At 31.9% G+C, this 21,243-nt stretch overlaps 1 protein-coding gene across 3 annotated transcripts in view; it reads left to right on the top strand.

Annotated features, from left to right (window-relative positions):
* The window catches only part of LOC114339857 (scoloptoxin SSD14), a 43,371-nt gene that overhangs the window by 10,556 nt on the left and 11,572 nt on the right, over positions 1-21,243 (top strand). For 2 of the 3 annotated variants that reach the window (XM_028290550.2, XM_028290555.2), the window contains exons 2-6: positions 3,797-3,936; positions 4,761-4,981; positions 6,363-6,558; positions 11,121-11,321; positions 18,719-18,950. In XM_028290550.2, coding sequence (XP_028146351.1) covers positions 3,806-3,936; positions 4,761-4,981; positions 6,363-6,558; positions 11,121-11,321; positions 18,719-18,950 — 981 coding nt within the window. In that variant the 5' untranslated portion in view covers positions 3,797-3,805. Of the gene's footprint in view, positions 1-2,188; positions 2,320-3,796; positions 3,937-4,760; positions 4,982-6,362; positions 6,559-11,120; positions 11,322-18,718; positions 18,951-21,243 lie in introns of those variants that run through there. The other variant, XM_028290542.2, reaches the window with a different exon arrangement.

Genomic DNA, 21,243 nt, shown 5'->3' with positions numbered 1-21,243 from the left:
ATAGAAACTAAGTATTTGAGTTCCCACACGTTTTTTCACAAATTCCGCGTAAATGTAAATAGCCCAGTAAATAAACGGGAAATACGGCGACACCGTGTAATTTTCAGGTTCAACTTCGAGTTGCATGAAAATTTGGATTTAGGTTCTACTTACCGTCCACTTCAAAGTTGAAATTGTGCCGTTGGTTGCTTTTACTTGGGGGGTGACAGTCGCCCCTTCTCAAAGGTGAAAAAACATACGTTCAAGATAAGACCGGAAATGGACAAATTGACTGATTTTAAGCAAATTTTGTTTTATACAGTTTTTATGTAAAACAATACTTTTTGAGTTATTTATGATTGAAAATGTTTATTTTTCGACAAAAAAACTACGTTTTCAGACGGTTTTTCGCAAATAACTCAAAAAGTAAATTATTTGATCGAAAAAAATATCCTTCGCAAAAGTGTAGCTAATAAAAAACCGAAAAAAATGGTGTATCAGCAAAGTCTATCAATCGAGTAAAAACAAAGTTGTAGCTCATGAAAAATACGTTCTTATTCGTCTAATTCCAAATCGAATATGTCAAGGTGAGATCACCGAAAAATGAAGCACTTTTCGGGAAAACTCATTCAAAATTTTTTAAAGTGTTTATAAAAGGCTGTATTTTGATTGTTTATAAAAGTTTCTAGCATTAAAAATAAGCGAGTTACGCTCAAAAGTTGGCCCTCTTTTTTTTGGTAAAAAATCATGAAAATTAATCGCTACCGCTTTACAAACAATTTATTTACTTATCTATTTTTTATATGATCTGTGAGTCTCACCGGTTTAAAGTGCTTATTTTTGAAAGGGTTATAGTTGAAAAAGCTTGAACGGGTCACTAATCACGAGTGTATGCAAATTTTGAGCAGCCATATCTTAACCAATTTTTGTCTTACGGAAAAACCAAATGAAACTGGCATATTTATAATAGCAAACCTACATTTTTTTACTCTATAAGATTTTTCTTATCACTAATGCTTTTTAAGTTATTTTGAAAAAGGAAATTTTTCAAAAATTTTTAGAAAATTTTTTTTACTATAAAACCAAATTTTTTGAAAAATAAGCACTTCAAACTAATCAAACTTTTTTTTTTGTTATGGCATGGACTTTATGTCAATCAGCCAGTCCCAATCGAACTTACAAATCATATAAACAATACACATACAGTTAAAACAAATGGTAAAGCGGTAACGATTAATTTTATTTAGGGTGCTAAATAGAGGGAGGTTTTCACGATTTTTTTACCAAAAAAAGGGGCCAACTTTTTTTTCAGTGTAACTCGTTTATTTTTGGTGCTAGAAACTTTTTTAAAAAACAAATATAAAGCTTTTTTTACATACTTTAAAAAAGTTAATAAGCTTTTCTCGAAAAGTGCTTAATTTTTTGGTGATTTCGCGTTGAATTATTCGATTTGGAATTAGACGAATAAAACGTATTTTTCATAAGCTACACCTTTGCTTTTACTCAATGTATAGACTTTACTGATAGACCATTTTTTTCATTTTTTTATAATCTACACTTTTGCTAAGAATATTTTTTTCGATAAAATATTTAATTTTTGAGTTACTTGCGACAAACGGTCTGAAAACGTAGTTTTTTTGTCGAAAAATCAATATTTTCAATCGCGAATAACTCGAAAAGTATTGACTTACGTAAAAAACTTTATAGAACGAAAGTTGCTTATAATCTATCAATTTTTCTATTTCCAGGCTTATTTTAAACACGCGTTTTTCACCCCCGAGAAGGGGTGACTGTCACCCGCCAAGTAAAAGCAACCAACGGCACAAATTCAACTTTGAAGTGGAGGGTAAGTAGAACCTAAATCCAAATGTTCATGTAATTCGGAGTTGCCCCTGAAAATTACACTCCAAAACGATCATTTATTGGGCTAAAAATACAGTTTTTACCACAAGATCTACAAACATACATAATAAAAAGTTTTACGACAAAATCTACATACATAATAAATATTTGCATTAATTGCAATTACGTGTTGTTGGTAATCATTTTTTTATTTTGTTTAAATAATTACTCACTACAATGAATAAATTCTTATGTTATTTATAATAATCTCATATATATTTGCACTACATCTAATAAGAGATAGAAAGACAACCACATCAGTCCGGTATTTCCTAAAATTATTACAAAATACGATTACGGAATTTTACTTGCAAATTTTTAAATTAAAGGTTAAAATTCTTCGATTCGCGGCACGTCAGTCTCGTCTAGTATTTCGTAACGATTGGTGGATAGGTTCAATATTTAAAACAACAAATAATATTATCAACGAATTTAAATGTAAGTCTAACATATTTGCTCTACGTTAAATCATTTACTATAACATTGATATTTAAAAACTATTTACTACAGTTTACGATCAGGTGATTAACAAAGTTTGACAACAAATAGGAACTTTTTTTGATTATGTAGGTGCTACATTTATATATTTTTCTTCTTTTTTTTTGCCATTTTTCAGAACTTGATTTTTATAAATTCTAATAGCCAACTTCTTTGCATTTTCTTCCACTGACGAAAATCATTTCCGACTGAATTTTTTCTTTTGTAATTTTTCACTTTTTCACAAGTTACACTTCGCTTCAAAATTTTCCTTAGAACTTTAGTTTCTACTAGAATATCTAACTTACTAATAGCTCTCATTACTTGAATATATATATTTTATGCTACTTTTTACTCACATATTCTTAAATTTCCACCTTTCTCCTTCTATTTTAATACAAATATTTTTTTCCTTAGACATTTTTCCGTAAAGCACTAAGTTTATTTCTGTCTTCGATATTATTCTTAATTATAACATTAGCAGAAGAACAAGGTTTTAGGTAGGAAAAGTCACGCACCGACGCTATTTTTATAACGAGGCATATTTACGAGAAATCATTAGAATAAAACTAACCGCATATTTATGTTTTGTGGACCTTAAGAAGGCATTTGACAGGGTCAAATTAAAGGACTTTATCCATTTATTGTACGCAAAAAAGATACCTTTTCTTTTGCTAGTTTCGTTATCATGTTGGCTACCATATTCGCTCTCGTGACTATTGACAGCAGCTCTGAATAACGATCGAAAAGATCTACCAGAACAACACCATAATAGTAAAAGTAGAAGAACTAATTGGCCCAATTTAATTTGGCAGTGGAATAAGACAGAGTGATTCACCGAGTACTCTATTGTTCAACCTGATTATGGATGAAATAATAAAAAAAGTAAGAACTAAACATAAACAAGGATACCTAATGCAAGAAAGATAACTTAAAATGATCTGCTATGGAGAAGATGCAATTCTAATCTCTCAAAGTGAAGATGATTTGCAAAGTGTGCTGCACCAATTTAATATAACTACCAGAACATTTAACATGTTGACTTCCTTAAAAAGAACAAACTGCATGGTTATAACAGCAAATGTGTAAATTAGAGCTGGAAGGTCAGATAATAGAACAAGTGATACAGTTTAAATATCTATGCATCACACTATCTAGTTACGGAAAGCTCGAAACAGAAGTAGAAGGACGCGTGAATAGAGCAAACAGAGCCGCAGGTTGCTTGAATGAAATAATATATAAAAATAAAAATATAGCGAAAGAAAAGAAAAAGAAGAACTAGTATTCTTACTTTATCCTCAACTACCACATTTATACTCTTCTTCTTCCAACAATTCTAACATCTTTCTCTATTTTCTTTGATACTATATTTATCAATGTAAACTGCAGCCCCAATAATTGTAGTTATGATCAATTTATTGAATAAATTTTGTTACAGTATCTCAAAATGAAGATCCCTAGTACAAATAACGTGATAGTAGTATTATTAGCAATGCTCCACTCAGGATATGGACATGGAGTAAAGGTTAGAAAAGGAGCTGTCGTTACAAATGGTTATGGATGTTCAGAAATAGGAGCGTAAGTTTTGGTCAACTTATCTTTTATAATATATTACAAATAAATGTAACTAGCTGATTGCATTTATTTTCAATTCCAGCTCCACCATTTTTCTACTCGTGTTTCAATGTTTTAGCTTTCATCAGGAACACTTGTGGTAGCTCGAAATTCTTTTTCTTTAAGTTCCATCTTCTATAGAAGGTTGAAAATCATCATGGAAATGCGGACCCTGTTGACTGCCGCTCTAAATAGTTCTGCACTACTGCATTCGAACCATTCCCGTAAGTTCTTAAGCCAGGATGTTCTTCGTCTTCCCACATTTCGCTTTCCTCGGATTTTGCCTCGGATAATAAGTTGCAATAATGAGTATTTTTGCCCTCTCATCACATGCCCTAAGTACTCAAGTTTTCGTCTTTTGATAGTTTATATTATTTATGCTTTATTTCCTACCCTTCTAATTACTTCCACATTTGACATTCTTTGAATCCATGATATTTATAGGATACTTCTGTAACACCAAAATTCAAAGGCGGCCAACTTATTTTCAGATGGACTTGTTTTACTAGCTCTCGAACTGAAATAAAATAATCTTCATCTTTATGGCCGTTATAGTAACATAACATGCCTGAGTACGCTAGCAGCGAGTTCTATTCATAACAACACAAATCAGGCCACTTCTCTTCCATAGCCGATTAGCTGAACCACACATCCCAGCTTAGTGGAAGCTATTGAAGGATGAAAGAGTATTTTATTTCAGTTCGATCTACTACAAGTGTCACCTAATGAGAGTTTAATAACTCAAAACACTTTTAGAACAATTACAAAAATTTTATTCTGATTTGTAGGTCAATTCTTCAACAAGGCGGCAACGCCATAGATGCAGCGATCGCATCGCTATTCTGCGAAGGGGTTTCGATGCCACAAAGCATGGGACTCGGAGGAGGGTTTCTGTTGACAACGTTTAACAAGACAACAGGAGAGGTGTTGACGATGAACGCCAGAGAAACAGCACCGGGGACAGCGCACCGTGACATGTACTTGAGTGATCCTGATTCTTCCAAATGGGGTAAGCATAAATACATCGGGGAATTTTTTATAGTGTCAAGCATAAGCATATTTATGATCTTTCAAGAAAATTAACCATATTTTTAAATGGCAATGTTTATTTCCACATTAGACATCGTTATCAAGATAAAAAAAGTCAAAATCAACGCATTATCTATTAAATTCTCGTTATTTTCCATCAAATGTAATGCTCTTACTTTCTCCGTACATTACAACCCTTCGTAGGTTTTAGCCCACGTGATAAAATTCCTCTGTGTCTTGAGCAATCTTCATCCAATTCTTCACGACCATAACTTTAAGGTCTCCTGCTATATTATAGTGCCACTGGAATTGAGATCTTTCACGTGGTCTTCTTCCAGTTAAGACTTCTTCTCATACCAGACTTACTATTTTTTCGTCAAAATGTCTTCTGAGGCACCCTGCTTATTGGAGTCTTCTGGACTTTATTTCTTTTATGATGTTGGCGTCTGGGTATAGTTCTTCTAGCTCTTTATTAGTTCTGATCCCATATTGTCCTGCTGCTCCATCAAGCACAGGCCCAAAGATTTTCCTTAGGATTTGTCTTTCCCAAAAAAGTAGTCGCTTTTAGTTTACCTTCGCTATCATTCATGTTTCGCTACCATACATCAGTACATAGATATCGTTGTATCTTTTTATTCCTTATTACTTATTTCAATTGTATAAGGTATTGAAGGATATAAAGACATCTGTTTCCTAGACTTGTGACCTATTGTTTATTTCTTGTGATCCGTTATTGTGTTCAGTTATTATTGTTTCAAGATACTTAAATTCTCTGGCGCGCTCAAAGTTAAAGTCATCATGTCTGATTCCATCTCTATTTCGGCGATTGCGGCTCATATACATAGTTTTATTTTCATTGATTAGGAGCCCATCTTCTCTGCTTTCTTCCCGAAGCAGATGAATATTTCTATGGTGTTTACTAGTAGTTTGATATCGTCTGCAAATGTCAGCAGTAAGTTTGATCCCTTTCGGTTGAAAACTGTAGTCTGTTATTCGAGTTTTACAATTCTGATTATGTGTTCAAGAGCCAAGTTGAAGAGTTGTGGTGAAAGTGCCTCTCCCTGTCTTAGTCAATTGTTTATTTCAAATGATTCCGAGAGTTGTTGTCCAAATCACACCTTACATCGTAACCCTTCCATACACATCTGTATCAAATTGACTAGTCTTTTTGGAAAGCCAAGTTCTCGCATCGCTGTCCACGGTTTTATTGTGAATATCTGGTTAAAGAAAGAAAGCAACAAGGAAGAGGAGGATTGGTTTTCAAACTGAAGAAGCACTATTTAAAAAGCATAAACTAATACTGCAAACGTTTGCAGTGTGGCATTTAACGTGTTTATGTAACCACTTTTTGTGTATTTTAGGAGGTAAAGCAGTGGCTGTACCAGGCGAATTACGAGGCTACTGGCAAATGTATAAAAGATTTGGTGGAGGCGTACCATGGGCAAAATTGGTGGAACCGACCATCAAGATGTGCACTGAAGGAGTAAAAGTTACTAAATTTTTAGCCGATGTCTATAAGAGAAAAAAGGCATATTTATACAATGATCCTACACTCAGGTAAACAAAATTGTCACTTATATGTTGAGAACGAAAAATACTATAATATCACTGGAAAATAATGTTTTGTCCCATGTATTAATTCCAATATTTCTTGTGTATTTGATGAGTAGAATTATTCAAATATTCAATCCAACTATAGTCATATTATAATGATTTCTTTAATATTTCTACTTAATTTTTTTATTTTTACGTATTTTTTGAAATTTCCATATCTTTAAAATAACACTTGATCCAAAAAATAACTTAAGGGAAAAGTTTTAGGGAGAATTAGGGAGAATTAAGAAAAAATTAGAAGGAGACAAGAGAAAATAGAGTGTCACGAGAAATTACAGGGAGTCAGAAAAAATTAAAGGGAGACAGGAAAACTTGGATGGAGTTAAAAAAATTGGAGTAAGTCAGAAGAAAAATTGGAGGGAGTCGGAAGAAAAATTTGAACGGCAGTCACAAAAATAAAAAGACCTTATTAGCACACAACAGAATCTTCGGTAAAAAATATTTATGTCTACAGTAACCCAAAACAATAAAAACATTTTAGCATATACATAAAAATTAAAACTTTGTCATGACCCACAAATAACAGCTGCTCTATATATTATGTATCCCGGACTCTAGAAAATATTTCTCTATTTGTCCCACGTTCTAAATAACCCAGAAAGTTCATGTTTGAAACTCGGCATTCAAGTGACCACTTTCTCTACTCCATATCCCACAATTATTATAATCCAATGACCAAAGTTGGAAACTGAACCATCTGTGCTTTATAGCGTTAAGACGGTCGTGGAAGTCGCTTCAAAGGCGACTTTAACGGTCTTCGTAGCATTATCTCTTCGGTAGTTAAAAGCCTTGTATACAATAAACGTTAGCATTTGGCTCACATTCAGTTTTACCGAATAGAGAACTGTTTACGTTTGGGTGATACTGCGTTTATTTGTGTTTGTGTTTGTGTACGAGTATTAACTTGTTAGCTACGATGCTGTACTCGAATTGAATATGTGGCGTGTTTAAATAGAGCTGTTTAAAATAAATGTACGTTAGAAATGGTAATGTAGCTGCTAGACATTCATAAATACATACGTCCTTTTAGAGATTTTTTTAATTTCACGAACATTTTCTCACAAATTGTGTTTAATATATTAAGGGGATGGGTACGTATTTTCGGCTGCAATGCTATTCAAATGCTATTTTTGAAAAATTTAAACGCAGAATGAAAGATTGCGTTATTAGCTAGAGCCGAAAGTCTCTGAGAACTTCTATAATGTTTATTTTAATAAGTTACAGGGGTGAAAAACTAAGAGAAAATTTAGTGTGATTTTTAATTTCAAATATCTAATTCAAAATAAATTTATTCTAAGGGACTTTCGGCCCTCGGTAATAATTTAGTCTTTCATTCTGCTTTTAAATTTTTCAAAAATATTTATTGGTTTTTTCAGGATTCGAAAAAAATGAACACAATGTCCGTGGTAATATTTTTCAAATCTATCTTTGTCTTACAACGCACTCAGTCGAATAGAATATTGTCAGCATATTGTCAGTCAGACAGTGACAATCAGTGACAATTTTAAATATTTGAGATGGCATCGGGAATATTTTGAGTTGTTGATTAAATAATATTGATATAATATAGTGTATTTGATAAATAATGATTTAAGACGTGAACTTAATAAAAAGTTATTTATTGTGTATTATTTGTGGAAGATCCAAGCACAGAATACATCAGGATAATATATTCTGTGATCCAAGTATTTTGTTGTTAAAGATGTTCAAAATTGTATGCGTTCCATGGTAACAATATATTATTAAAAAATCACTTTAACACTTTTCCTCTTTTCTCGATTGAGTATTAGTTTTTGTTGTACATATAAATTAGTACAATCACTGAATACATAGTTAGTGAAAAAATTATCACATTTATTAACTGAGTTAATAATTTGCAATTATACAAATAACAGTTATCCGAGAACATTCAAAAGCCATCTCTTTAAGTTAATGATGACATTTTCAAGTAGACTGACATTCTAGTAATGTTTACATATCCATACGTGTGAATTTTACTACACGTAATTTGCCGTGTAAAGACAGAAAAAGTAGGGATAGCCGTAAAATATTTGCGAATTATGTTCCGATTGCCTTAATGCCTTTGAGGAATTTTACTAGATGTTTACTTTTTGGATTCTTCTGATGTTCTTTCTACTTTTCAAAGGAGGATATAGCGTTCAAAGATATGAGTAACAATGAAAGATAAGGTCACACACGAATACCTACGAAACAGAATCCACAACATCTGTAATAAAGTTACAGATGATGTGAAGAGGACTTGCAGATTGAAATAAAGGTGGGTTGGCCACGTAGCAAGGATAAAGGATGAAAGGTGAACATGCAGTTTAACTGAATGGAAAAAAGATCACATAAACAAAATAGAGGAAGATCATCTATACGATGGCAAGATAATCTATGAAATATGTTGAAAAATTGGGTTCATACTGCACAAGACCATTCAATCTGGATACAAATAGGACCTGGATACAAAATGGGCTAATAATGATGATTACTTAAACAATTTTCTACTACGATTTCACTTGTGACTTTGATGGCGAGGTTAGTCCGTCTTTTCTGCTCGTATTTTGGACATTGCCTAAAACTGAGAGAAACATTCTTGTAGTCAGTTAAAGAATACCAATTATAGGTTTTGGGTACGTCGGGTATATCCCTAGACGAAAATAGCTCACCTGTGTGTATCCTAACTTAACTCCAAGTTGGGGAGAGGTCTAAGAGAAAGAAAGATAATGAAACATATATGGTAGCAAAGAAGAAAGTAAAGCGTGTTGTTTGCTGCTAAGGAAAGATCGTCTTCAAAGCTGTATGAAGAGCTAGAAACACCTAGATGGGAAGAAAATGTTATACAGCATCGCTAGGTTATCGAGGATTTAAATAGTATGTAAAATGGTAAGGTAGTAGGACCTAATGGAATACCTGTGGAGATTTATTTATTTTTATTTAGCGTATGGCTACATCACAGGTTCATATATATACATATATATAAATTACAAACAACAGTAAATACAAAAATATTCTACAAACAAACATCTAGATTATAAATATATTCGATTGACTCTTTTGTAGCAACCAGGAAATCCGAAGGGTTGCCGTTATAGGATCTAATCGGGCATTCCTCTACCATGTGTTTTACTGTTTGCCTTTCGGCGCCGCAGTCGCAATTTGGTGATTGTATTTTTCCCCATCTGAAAAGTGAGTCGGAACATCTGCCACAGTTCGTCCTTATTCTATTGAGTGTGGTCCAAATTCGTCTCGGTTGGTTGAAGCCCTCAGGTTTGCTTGTAATACATGGCATGTTCCAGTTAGCTGGTGCAGCGTTATTCTCCCATTGTTCTCTCCACCGTTCAGTTACATTAAAGTTTTGATCTACTAGCCTTTTTGCTGTTTTTAGAGGCGGGTGTCTTGAACGGAGCCTATTTATGTCTCTGGCGGAAGTTCCGACATGGGAGCGGAGCTCAGGATCAGTATTGATTTTTGTAAATTCTAAGACAAGGGCATGTTCCCGGCGGATGGGTGGTGGAGCTATATGACTCAAAGCTGGTAACCAGTAAGTGGGCGTGGCCTTGATTGTGCCCGATATAGTTCGCATGGTTTTTTAAAAAAAGCATAAAGCATGTGGAGATTTAGAAAGCTCTAGGAGAGGAAAGGGTTAATGTGTTGTGGTAAATGATAAATAGGATACATGAGGAAGAAAGGATGCCAATGCATGGAGGGAGAGTGTGATGGTATCACTGTACGTAAGAACTATAGAGAGATAATTTTAATATCGCACACAATGAAAATTCTGAAAATAACTGCAGAGCTAAAGTTAAGTAGAGATAGCTAGGTTCAAAAATTCAAAAAGTTGTAATAATTTTATAAAATACTGTCATATCTCAAAAGAATACTACAACTCACTTTAAACACACCCTCATTTTCTTTACAAGACTGACACAACTTAAAATAATGCATTATTCCCCTCAGAAAATATTATAATTTTCTATTATGTTTTTGAGAAAGGATGGCACATCTTGAAATAGTACATTGTTCTTTAAATAAAATATAATACTTGCTTGTTTTTTTAATACTGACATAATAAAAAAAATGCAGCGTTCCACAAAAGAAGTGCGTCAACTTAGCATAATACCTGCGAAGTAACTGAAATACGATAATAATGTGCAAAATGTCGAACCAACTTTTCGAATAACAATATAGACACTTCTGCCATATGTCAGCCATAGGCATAAACTAACTTTATGACGTTATCACCCCAAAAATTAAAAAAAATAATTAAACAATTTTAAATATTTGAAATCTCTTCTTTAAAATAGTCCGTTTTTACTTTTTTTGGAGATACGACGGTCTTCTTCCATGGTAGCAAATGTGCCACCAAATAGTAATTATTTTTATAATAGACATTGTTTCATACGAACAACTCTAAATATATCTAAAATAGATTACAATACAAGAACTATGTTATTTTTTGAAAATTGGGATTTCTTAATAAATTCCTCTTTTTGTTTCAGATCGATCTATATCAATTCGCAAACCAACGATACGTACAAAGAGGGAGAGTCCGTGAAATTGCTGAAATTTGCATATACTTTAAAAATAATTGCCAAGGAGGGAGGGGACGCTTTGCATAATGGATCGTTAACAAAAAGATTCGTTAAAGACGTACAAGACAAAGGAGGAATAATAACCGAGGATGATATGCGGACCTACGAGTAAGATTTATGATACTAATTAAAAAATAATAGGGTGATTAGAGGGAAATTCGTGATTTTTCTTAAATTAAATTCCATTTTTTGACATTTGTAAATTGTTCACATGGAGATTTGAAATTTGAGATATAGTGGAGTCAATGAAGGTTTTCACCTCCGATTTCGTTGAACCTTCATCGATTTTCATAAAAATTGGTGAGTAGTTAGAAGATACTTCAAGAAACAAAGGTGACATGATGTGTACTTGCGCTTTTACCCTGGGAGTGGATGCCATCCCTTCTCGGGGGTGAAATTTTTTTATTAAAAATAATACCAGAAATCGATAGAGGGACAACTTTTAAGCAAAATTTGTTATATAAAGTTATTAACATAAATCAATACTTTTTGAGTTATTAAATATCAAAAATTTTATTTTTACTTAAAAAAATGCATGTTTTAAAGCTGTTTTTCACGTATTACTCAAAAACTATAACCTTTTGTAAAAAAGCTATTATTACCAAAATTAAAGATAATAAAAAATTTAATACACTTCCCACTTAAAAAACTAAACTAATGTTATTTCAAAGTGAGTTATGGGTAATTGAATGTATATTTTTTTCGACGAGTACTCAAATCTAAGTATTCAAGCTCACATAACGGGAAAACGATGCATTTTATATAATATACTTGTTAAGCACTTGTCAAAATACTTCGGAATACCTATCAAATGAGCTCCAGTAGAAGTTAATAGCATCAAAATTAAACAAGTTATGATAAAAATAAGAGAACCCTTTCGATTTTTTTTTAGGAAAAAGTGAAAAATAAACATACGCCATTTCCACAAAAATTAAAATTTGTAGTAATCCTTACAATAATTTCTTTAGGTTAACATAGTTAATGATTTCAACAATTTTGACCGGTTTAGAATGCATATTTTTGAAAAAAAGGTATAATTTAAAAAATCAGAATTTTTAAAATTATCGTACTTTTTATTTTCTTTTGATAATAACTCCAAAAATACTCAATATACGTAAAAAATCATATATAACTAAATTTTAGTTTTTTCTGTTCCAAATACTTTATCCATTTTACTATTTCCGTAAAGTAAAAAAATAACCGAGATAGAAACGTTTAATATTTCATTTTGCTGCGAGAACCATGTAACCGGGGCCATTTAACCTTTTATTTTTAAAAAAGTAAGAGGTTTAAAAGGCTATTTTTGACGTTTTTAATAGCTCTTGGAATCAGCTTTTAACTAGATTTTAGGTGAACCTTATATCTTAAAAATTAACGGAGTTATTTACAAAAAAACAATAACATTTTTTGGAAATTTTTTTAAAAGATACATTTTGAAACATTTTTGGTGCATAAATTTTAATGTTATCAACTTGTTCGAGGGCTTATTTGATAGATATTTCTATAATCTTTGACAAATGTTTAACAAGTTTATGTTATAAAATGCACCATTTTCCCGGTATTTAAGCTTGAATACTTAGATTTGGGTACTCGACAAAAGAAATATACATTAAATTACCTATAACTCACTTTAAGTTAACATTGAAAGGTTTTTCTAGTAAGGAGTTTATTTGATTTTTTATTAGGCTCAATTTTGATAATATCTTTTTTGCAAAAACTTATAGTTTTTGAGTTATTTATGAAAAATCAATTAAAAACATGCATTTTTTTCAAGAAAAATTAAAATCTTTGATCTTTAATAACTTAGTTTTGATTTATTTTAATAAATTTAAATAACAAATTTTGCTTATAATTTGTCTCTCTACCGAATTGTGGGGTTATTTTTAATAAAATAATTTTCACCTCCGAGGAGGGGTGGCATCCACCCCCAGGGTAAAAGCGCAAGTTGGCACCATGTCACCTTTGTTTCTTGAGATATCCTCTAACCACTCACCAATTTTCATGCAAATCGATGGAGGTTCAACGAAATCGGAGGTAATAGCTCATATCCACCTTCAGTGACTGCACTAATATGGAACCCTAGAATACGGGTCATTCGTAAATTTCACGACGCTCATAATACATTGGGAATTTTTGTCCACTCTCGTTCAGTTTAACGATTTCCTTAATTGAGTACCTTCCACATTAGTATTGAGCTTAACAATGTAGCAGACGGTTGTTATAATTTCCAATTCTAAGACCATTTTTCGTCGCTTGGTTCGTAAATTTTACGAAAGTCCCGTGTTTATGTCATATAATAAATCAGTTGGCTATTATTGTTTGTATTTTGATTTTAAGTAAATAGTAACAAAAAATTAAGATAAATTGTTTTTTCTTTCTCATTACATAATATACTATTTATTGTTTGAGCTTTTCATATTAGAATGTCAAATACAAAGTTTTTTTCCGCAAAACAACTGGAGGAGGAAGCAACACGTATTATGAAAGGGAAAGAGTGATCCAGATCCGTTTGAAGATAGTGATAGTGACTGGGAAGAGGACAATTTGGAAACTGAATCCTATAGCTCCGATAGCAGTCATAGTCATGGCGATAAACAGATAGAACCCCGCAAATTTACGTCAAAATATTCGCCAAGACATAGCTGAAATCATCAACATAATTAAAGGAGATGATGCGAATATGACCCAGAAAAAGATGAGGAAGACTTGTTTCTACTGTCCAGGCAAAAAAAGACGCATGACCACCAACTATTTCAAGGAGTGCAAGAAGCCAATTTGCGGATAACACCGAGGAGATATTTGTGCCCTATGTTCCTAAAAATACCCAAATTATGTTTATTTCATAATTTTATGCTTTTATTTTTATTCTAAGCATCTTAATTGTTTTCTATACACTGAATAAAAATTCAAAGTAAAAAATATAGGCTTTTTTCTATGGAGCAGTAAAATTTACGATAGTCCCGTATTTACGTTTGGCAAAAACGGTCCCGTATTCTAGGGTTAAAAAAATTATGCTAAAAATATTTCTCATGCAAAGGGTGTAAATACACTCGCGATCATAAAAAGCGGGTCACTCGATGAGTTATTCAAGTTAGATGTCTCGAATTTTCTAAACCAGTTGTGCGATTTGAGTGATTTTTTTAGTATGTTATAGCCTTATTCTTTAGCAATATCGCTATAATAATATTGTTGCTAGACCGGTAAATTGTCATTGTATACCGGGTGTAACAATTATACTGTATTTATTCCTAAAAGTTCGGAACACCCTGTGGGATGTTTTAGCATAGATAAAATATTGAAATTCAAACTCAATTGTAGCCTTAGTCTCTACTAACATTTTCTTTTTTGATTTATTTGTTTGTGTTGGATAATAAAAAAGTTAAGCACGTTAATAACTTGCCATGCTCTTCATCAATACAGGGTGTTTCTAAATAAGTGCGACAAACCTTAAGGGGTAATTCTGTATGAAAAAATAATGAAGTTTGCTTTATAAACATATGTCCGCAAATGGTTCGTTTCCGAGATACGGGATGTTGAAATTTTTCTTACAAACTGACCATTTATTTATTGCTCTAAAACCAATAGATATATGCAAATTAAATTTGGTAGGTTTTAAGAGGCAGTTATTGTGGATTTTTTGACATACAATTAATAATTCTATATTCACCATTGGCGTGCATACGGGTATAAACATTTTAGATACGTGCCGTGTGCACGCCAATGGTGAATATAAAATTCTTAATTGTATGTCAAAAAATACGCCATAACTACCTCTTAACATCTACCAAATTTCATTTGCATATCTCAACCGGTTTTTGAGCAATAAATAAATCGTCAGTTTGTAAGAAAAAATTCAACATCACGTAACTCGAAACCGAAGAATTTGCGGTCATACGTTTATAAAGCAAACGGTCATTATTTTTCATGCAGAATTGCCCCTCAAAGTTTGTCGCACTTATTTAGAAACACCCTGTATTGATGAAGAATATGGTTAGTTGTTAAGGTGCCTAACTTTTTTATTATCCAACATAAACAAATAAATCAAAAAAGAAAATGTTAAGAAAGCCTAAGGCTACAATCGAGTTTTAATTTCAATATTGTATCTATGCTAAAACATTCCACGGGGTGTTTCGAACTTTGAGGAATAAACACAGTATGATTGTTACACCCGGTATACAATGACAATTTACCTGTCTAGCAAATTATTATGGCGATATTGTTAAAGAATAAGGCTGTAACATACTAAAAAAAATCACTCAAATCGGACAACAGGTTTAGAAAATTCGAGACATCTAACTTGAATAATTCATCGAGTGACCCGCTTTTTATGATCGCAAGTCTAGAATGATATTTTGTTATCAAAAAATGAATGACCATTTTCAATTTCGTTGCAGCACGAAACTACAGACGCATCATTATTCCAGTTCAATCAGAGAGTGCAGCAAGCACCTCTACCGGTTTCGAAACTTATTAGTCTCTCATGAGGAGGTACATATGCTGCGCTCTCTGACCCAACTAGGACAAACCCCGGCGTGCAGTCACGGTTTGCAACGAACGAAATGGCAGGGATGCGCTAGGGGCAACTGCTAGTAAAAGACTAAATCTTCAATCTAAAGCACATAAAACAACACCAAAAAATGTTGTTCCATATCCTACCAGACTGAAAACAATGGGAACCTTCTCTGGTAACACCTCCGAGGCTTCTACAATTTGCAAGCCATAACGGATGCTGAGACTAAGGAGGATGAGGGAATTTTACAATTTATAATTCACCTCCCATCTGCTCAGCGCGGTAAAGTTCACCATTCTCGTTGGACCATTAGTTCCATTAACATTTAACCAGTTTTTCTTTTGTTACTTTGCCGTTTAATTTGTTAAATAGTAACGTTTAATGAAATATCAAAAATTGTTTTTCTTCATATGCATCATGTTTCAAAAAAGTCAATTATATGCAGCTGTCAAAATATATCTACTAATGGCAGCATCTCGCTAAAATTTGACATCGATGCCTAAAAAACGGTTATACTTTTGCTGGGAGAAAACTAACTAATTTTGTAAGATCTCAGAGTCCCAATCGGCAAAGGTGTTTACTTGTGAGACCACCAGATATATGCAAACAAAGAGAAACTACGTATTTGTAATATATTAATTAAAAACGAACAACTACTACTAGAGGAGTGCAATTAGAACGAAAAGATACAATGTTTCGGAAAAAATCAAACAAGGTTATATTTTTCTAAAACTTTTTTGTTAGTTTATAAATATGTTAAAGTAAAAAGTTCTACTCACAAATTTCGCCGCTAATTGTTTATTAATTGTTTAAACAATAACAATTGTTTTGTAAAAATAATGTTAAGAATTTGGGTGAATTCAACATTTTATTTTGATAAAAAATGTTTTTATTTTAGTTTTGTTTATGCTAAACCCGAATCTGACATTACAATTTGCAAATTCAAAATGGCGGATTCAAAATGGCGGATTTTTCCTAAAAATCCTTAAAAAGTAGTTGTAAAATCCGAATTTTTTTATAAAACGTGTTTGTTTGCATATATGTGGATATTTTTGAGAGGTTGCTGAACCTGAATCAAATTTTGATAATTTAAATTATAAAATGGCAGATCCAAAATGGCAAATAACTTAAAAAATAGTTGTAAAATCATAATTTCTTTACAAAATATATTTATTTCTACATATATTTATTTTTGAGTGCTTTGATAAGCCTAACTTAAATTTTAACATTATAAAATATAAAATGGCGGATCCAAAATGCGGATTTTCTAAAAAGAACATAAAAAAACATTTTTCTAAAACATTTATTGTCTTTATTTTTAAGAGGTTGTTGAATCTGAATTAAAAATTAAAAATTTAAATTTCAAAATGCCGGATCGAAAATGGCGGATATTTAAATGAAAAACAAGTAGAATCCAATCAAACAAATATGGAATTTCATTCTTAAAAAAAAATAAACAAAAATTTTCACAATAATATTAAAAATTAAAATGTATTAGAAAGAATATTAAAAAAAATACAAATTTTTGATTAGAAGGATATAATTTCATATTGGAACATAGTTTTTAATTCCAAACAACTTTTCTTTATAAAAATTTTCGATATTGTGAAATATAAAGGTACTTTACTCTTGAGTGAAATTCATATTTTTTGACATACCTCGTACAAAATTAACAAAATTTGATATTTGATATATCTTATGTTATATACGATGCAGAGTATTTTATAAAGAATAACTTTTTTTCGTAAAACTGATATTAAAAAAGTTATCAATAGGTTCCAAGTTACGCAGACACACTGTATAAGAGCTAAAAAAAATTTTTTTGTTGAACATTTATTATTGTTGAAGCTTATTGTTAAATGTATTTTGGGTAAGTTTTACAGAAAAAAGTTTTGATCACTCTGTATATACATTTTTTCAGCTGGTAATTTTCGGTTTTTGTATTACATTTTTGTTATCTTTCTTAGTTTTCTCAAAAATAAATTGTTTATTTCATTTTTAAACAAAAATAATTCAGTGTTTTTTAAAGACTACATCCCAGGCTTTAAAAAAATAGCAAAAAAATTGTATTAGATTTATTCAAACTTGAGTAATACCGTCTTAAAATGGTGGGAATTCTGTAAAACTATGAAGTTTTCAAAAATTACATTTTTTGAGATATCGTATTATTTGAATTAAATTTTTGAAATTTTTTTTGAATAAAATATCGTTTAGTAAGATAATTGAGAGTTAAGTTGTGCAAATTTGAGAGTTTTATAAGTAAAATTGTATTAGTTACACATTTTTAAATCATTTTTAAACAAAATTCATGTAAGGCTCACTTTCCGCCCACACCGTACTTATGTCCATACATTTTATTTCTATTTATTACAACCATAAGATAGCTTATTTCATCTTATTTCATGTCCAATTTGTAAAATTTCTTTTGATCCATTAGTTAAAGAATTACATTTAAAAAACTCAACCGTGCACTTCTTCCAACGCTAGTTTACAGTGCGCCAATATGTGTGAGAAGGGTGACTTTAGCGTTATAAATAAAAAATTACAGAAGCTAGAGATTTAATTTTAGAAAAATCTTTATGTAAAGTTTTTTTTGTAAAATTTTCTGAATTTTTCAATGGTTAAGTCAGTTTTTTTCTAAAAATTATATTTTCGGAGTTATTTAAAAAAACATCTAACTTCGCTGTTCATTTGTTTAATAAAAAATGAAGCAACCACTTCTCGAGTAGAACTTTTTGATATGTTGTTTATTAAACATTTCTTAATGAAATTACAAAAAGTTTTATCTTGTTTGATTTTTTCCGAAGTGAAAATCTAAATGCACTCCCCTATACCTTATAATGAAAATTGCATTTGTTGTTGATCTGCCATGTATGAAGCCAAAGTTATTATCGGATATTTCGCTTTCTTTACGTATCTTCACAAAGTTAATTATTATATTCCCTCACATCTAATTTATAACGTCTCACAAATTTGTTTATCGTTTATGTTTTAGACCGATCTGGGAAGAACCAATCGTAATCCCGATGAACAACGACGAAACCCTCTACACCTCCCCTTTACCCGCCAGCGGAATCCTAATTGCTCTAATTTTAAATACCTTAAGTGATTTTGTTAATTCGGATGTTGACAACGTTACTGCTGCTCAGAGAACCGTGGAAACTTTCAAGTTCGCTTATGGAAGAAGGGGAGAAATGGGAGATCCAAACTTCTCGAATTTGACGGGGGTAAGAAATATATTTGCTTCTCAGCAATGGAATTGCTAAACTAATGTCGAGTGAGATTCCGGAATTATATTATATCTGCATAAGTAATGACTAGTTTATATTGTTAGAATACATGTCTCTAATTCAATTATACAGGGTGTAACGAAAATGCAGGTCATAAAATAAATCACATATTCTGAGACCAAAAATAGTTCGAATGAACCTAATTTACCTTAGTCCAAATATGCACATAAAAAAAGTTACAGCCCTTTGAAATTACAAAATGAAAATCGATTTTTCCGAATATATCAAAAACTATTAGAGATTTTTTATTGATGGACATGTGGCATTCTTATGGCAGAAACATCTTAAAAAAGAATTATAGTGAAATTTGTGCACACCATAAAAATTTTATGGGGGTTTTGTTCCCTTAAACCCCCCCAAACTTTTGTGTACGTTCCAATTAAATTATTATTGTGGTACCATTAGTTAAATTAAATATTTCTAAAACTTTTTTGCCTCTTAGTATTTTTTCGATAAGGCAGTTTTTATCGAGTTGCGGCTTCTTTTTTAATATGTTTACATACAAATTCTATGGGGGTTTTGTTCTTTAAACCCCCCAAATGTTTGTGTATGTTCCAATTAAACTTTTACTGCGGTACCATTAGTTAAACACAGTGTTTTTAAAACTTTTTTGCCTCTTTGTCTTTTTTCGAGAAGGCACTTTTTATCGAGATGCTACTTCTTTTTTAATATGGTTCAAAATGTACCTAAAAATGTAAATCATAAATAAATTTTCATATTATTACCAAGTCTCCATAATCGTTCATAGCCATATACAAAATATGTGGTGGATTTGACAAATATTCAAAATATCTCGATAAAAACTGACTTTTCGAAGAAGTACTGAGAGGCAAAAATGTTTTTAAAATATTGTGTTTAACTAATGGTACTACAATAATAATTAAATTGGAACGTACACAAAAGTTTGGGGGGGGGGGGGGGGTTTATAGGAACAAAACCCCCATACAATTTTTATGGGGTGTCCAAATTTCACTATAATTTTTTCTTAAGATGTTACTGCCATAGAGTACCACATGTCCATTTTCAATAAAAAATCTCTAATAGTTTTCGACATATTGGAAAAAATCGATTTTTATTTTGTAACTTCAAAGGGCTGTAACTTTTTTTATGTGCACATTTGTACTAAGGTAAGTTAGGTTCAATCGAACTTTTTTGGTCCTAGAATTTGTAATTAAATTTATGACCTGTATTTTTGTTACACCCTGTATATGAGTATGAATAAGATAAGAAAGGAAAGATATATGATTTATCTGCTAAATCGGGATAGTTCCTGTGCGTTGGCTGTATACCTTTTAGTTAAAAAACTAAACATCGCAGTAAAAAACCTCTATTATAATTGGTATAAGTAAGTATTTAAATCAGAGTTTAATACAGAGCTTATTTTGCCCTCTCCCATATATTTCGGTCTAAAAGTGTCCACCGAAATACAAAGATGAGAATCTATAAAACCTTAATTCGACCAATAACATGCTATGGCAGTGAAGCCTGGGTCCTGAAACAAACATCCAAAAACAAACTCGACACATTCGAAAGGAAAGTACTTAGGAGAATACTAGGACCTGTGAGGGAAAACGGAATCTTCAGAAATCGATACAATAACGAGCTTTATCAACTTTATAAGAAAACGCCCCTGTCAGACTTCATTAAAATACAAAGATTGCAATGGGCCGGACATGTGATAAGAATGGGAGAGGATAGGCTACCAAAACGAGCACTGAATGCTAGAATGCAAGGAAAGAGACCGGTTGGGAAGCCACGAAAGCGCTGGGAAGACACAGTAAACAGCGACGCACAATTCCTTTTAGGAGTCCGAGTATGGAGCCACAGACAGGCAAGGGTGGAGGCAAAAAATAAAGGAGGCCAAGGCTCAATTTGAGCTGTAGTGCCGTAGAAGAAGAGAAGAAGAAGTATTTAAATCAAAATAAATAAAAAATCAAAGAGGATTACAAAAGTTGTTCAGAACGAACCTTTTCGGACTTATCAGTCCATCTTCAGTGAAGTTTGAAGTAATTTCGCAAATAATTATAAAACCAAACAATGGTTGGGTTTAAGTTGTAGACGACACTACTTAAAAGTATAAATTTAAGAGTCAATGAAAATGGATATCATGATTGACCAATGAAATGGAAAAAATCATGATTACCTTCCTCATGAGACTCCGTTTATTCAGTTATTCATGTCGAGTCGGACAACTTTTCTAACAAGGAGAATTTTCGGAGGGGGCGGAGAG

This window comes from Diabrotica virgifera, chromosome 7, assembly GCF_917563875.1.
Source record: "Diabrotica virgifera virgifera chromosome 7, PGI_DIABVI_V3a".
NCBI classification, from domain to species: Eukaryota; Metazoa; Arthropoda; class Insecta; order Coleoptera; family Chrysomelidae; genus Diabrotica; species Diabrotica virgifera.
The sequence above is the reverse complement of the archived record's forward strand: the minus strand, read 5'-3'. Positions and strand labels throughout refer to the sequence as shown.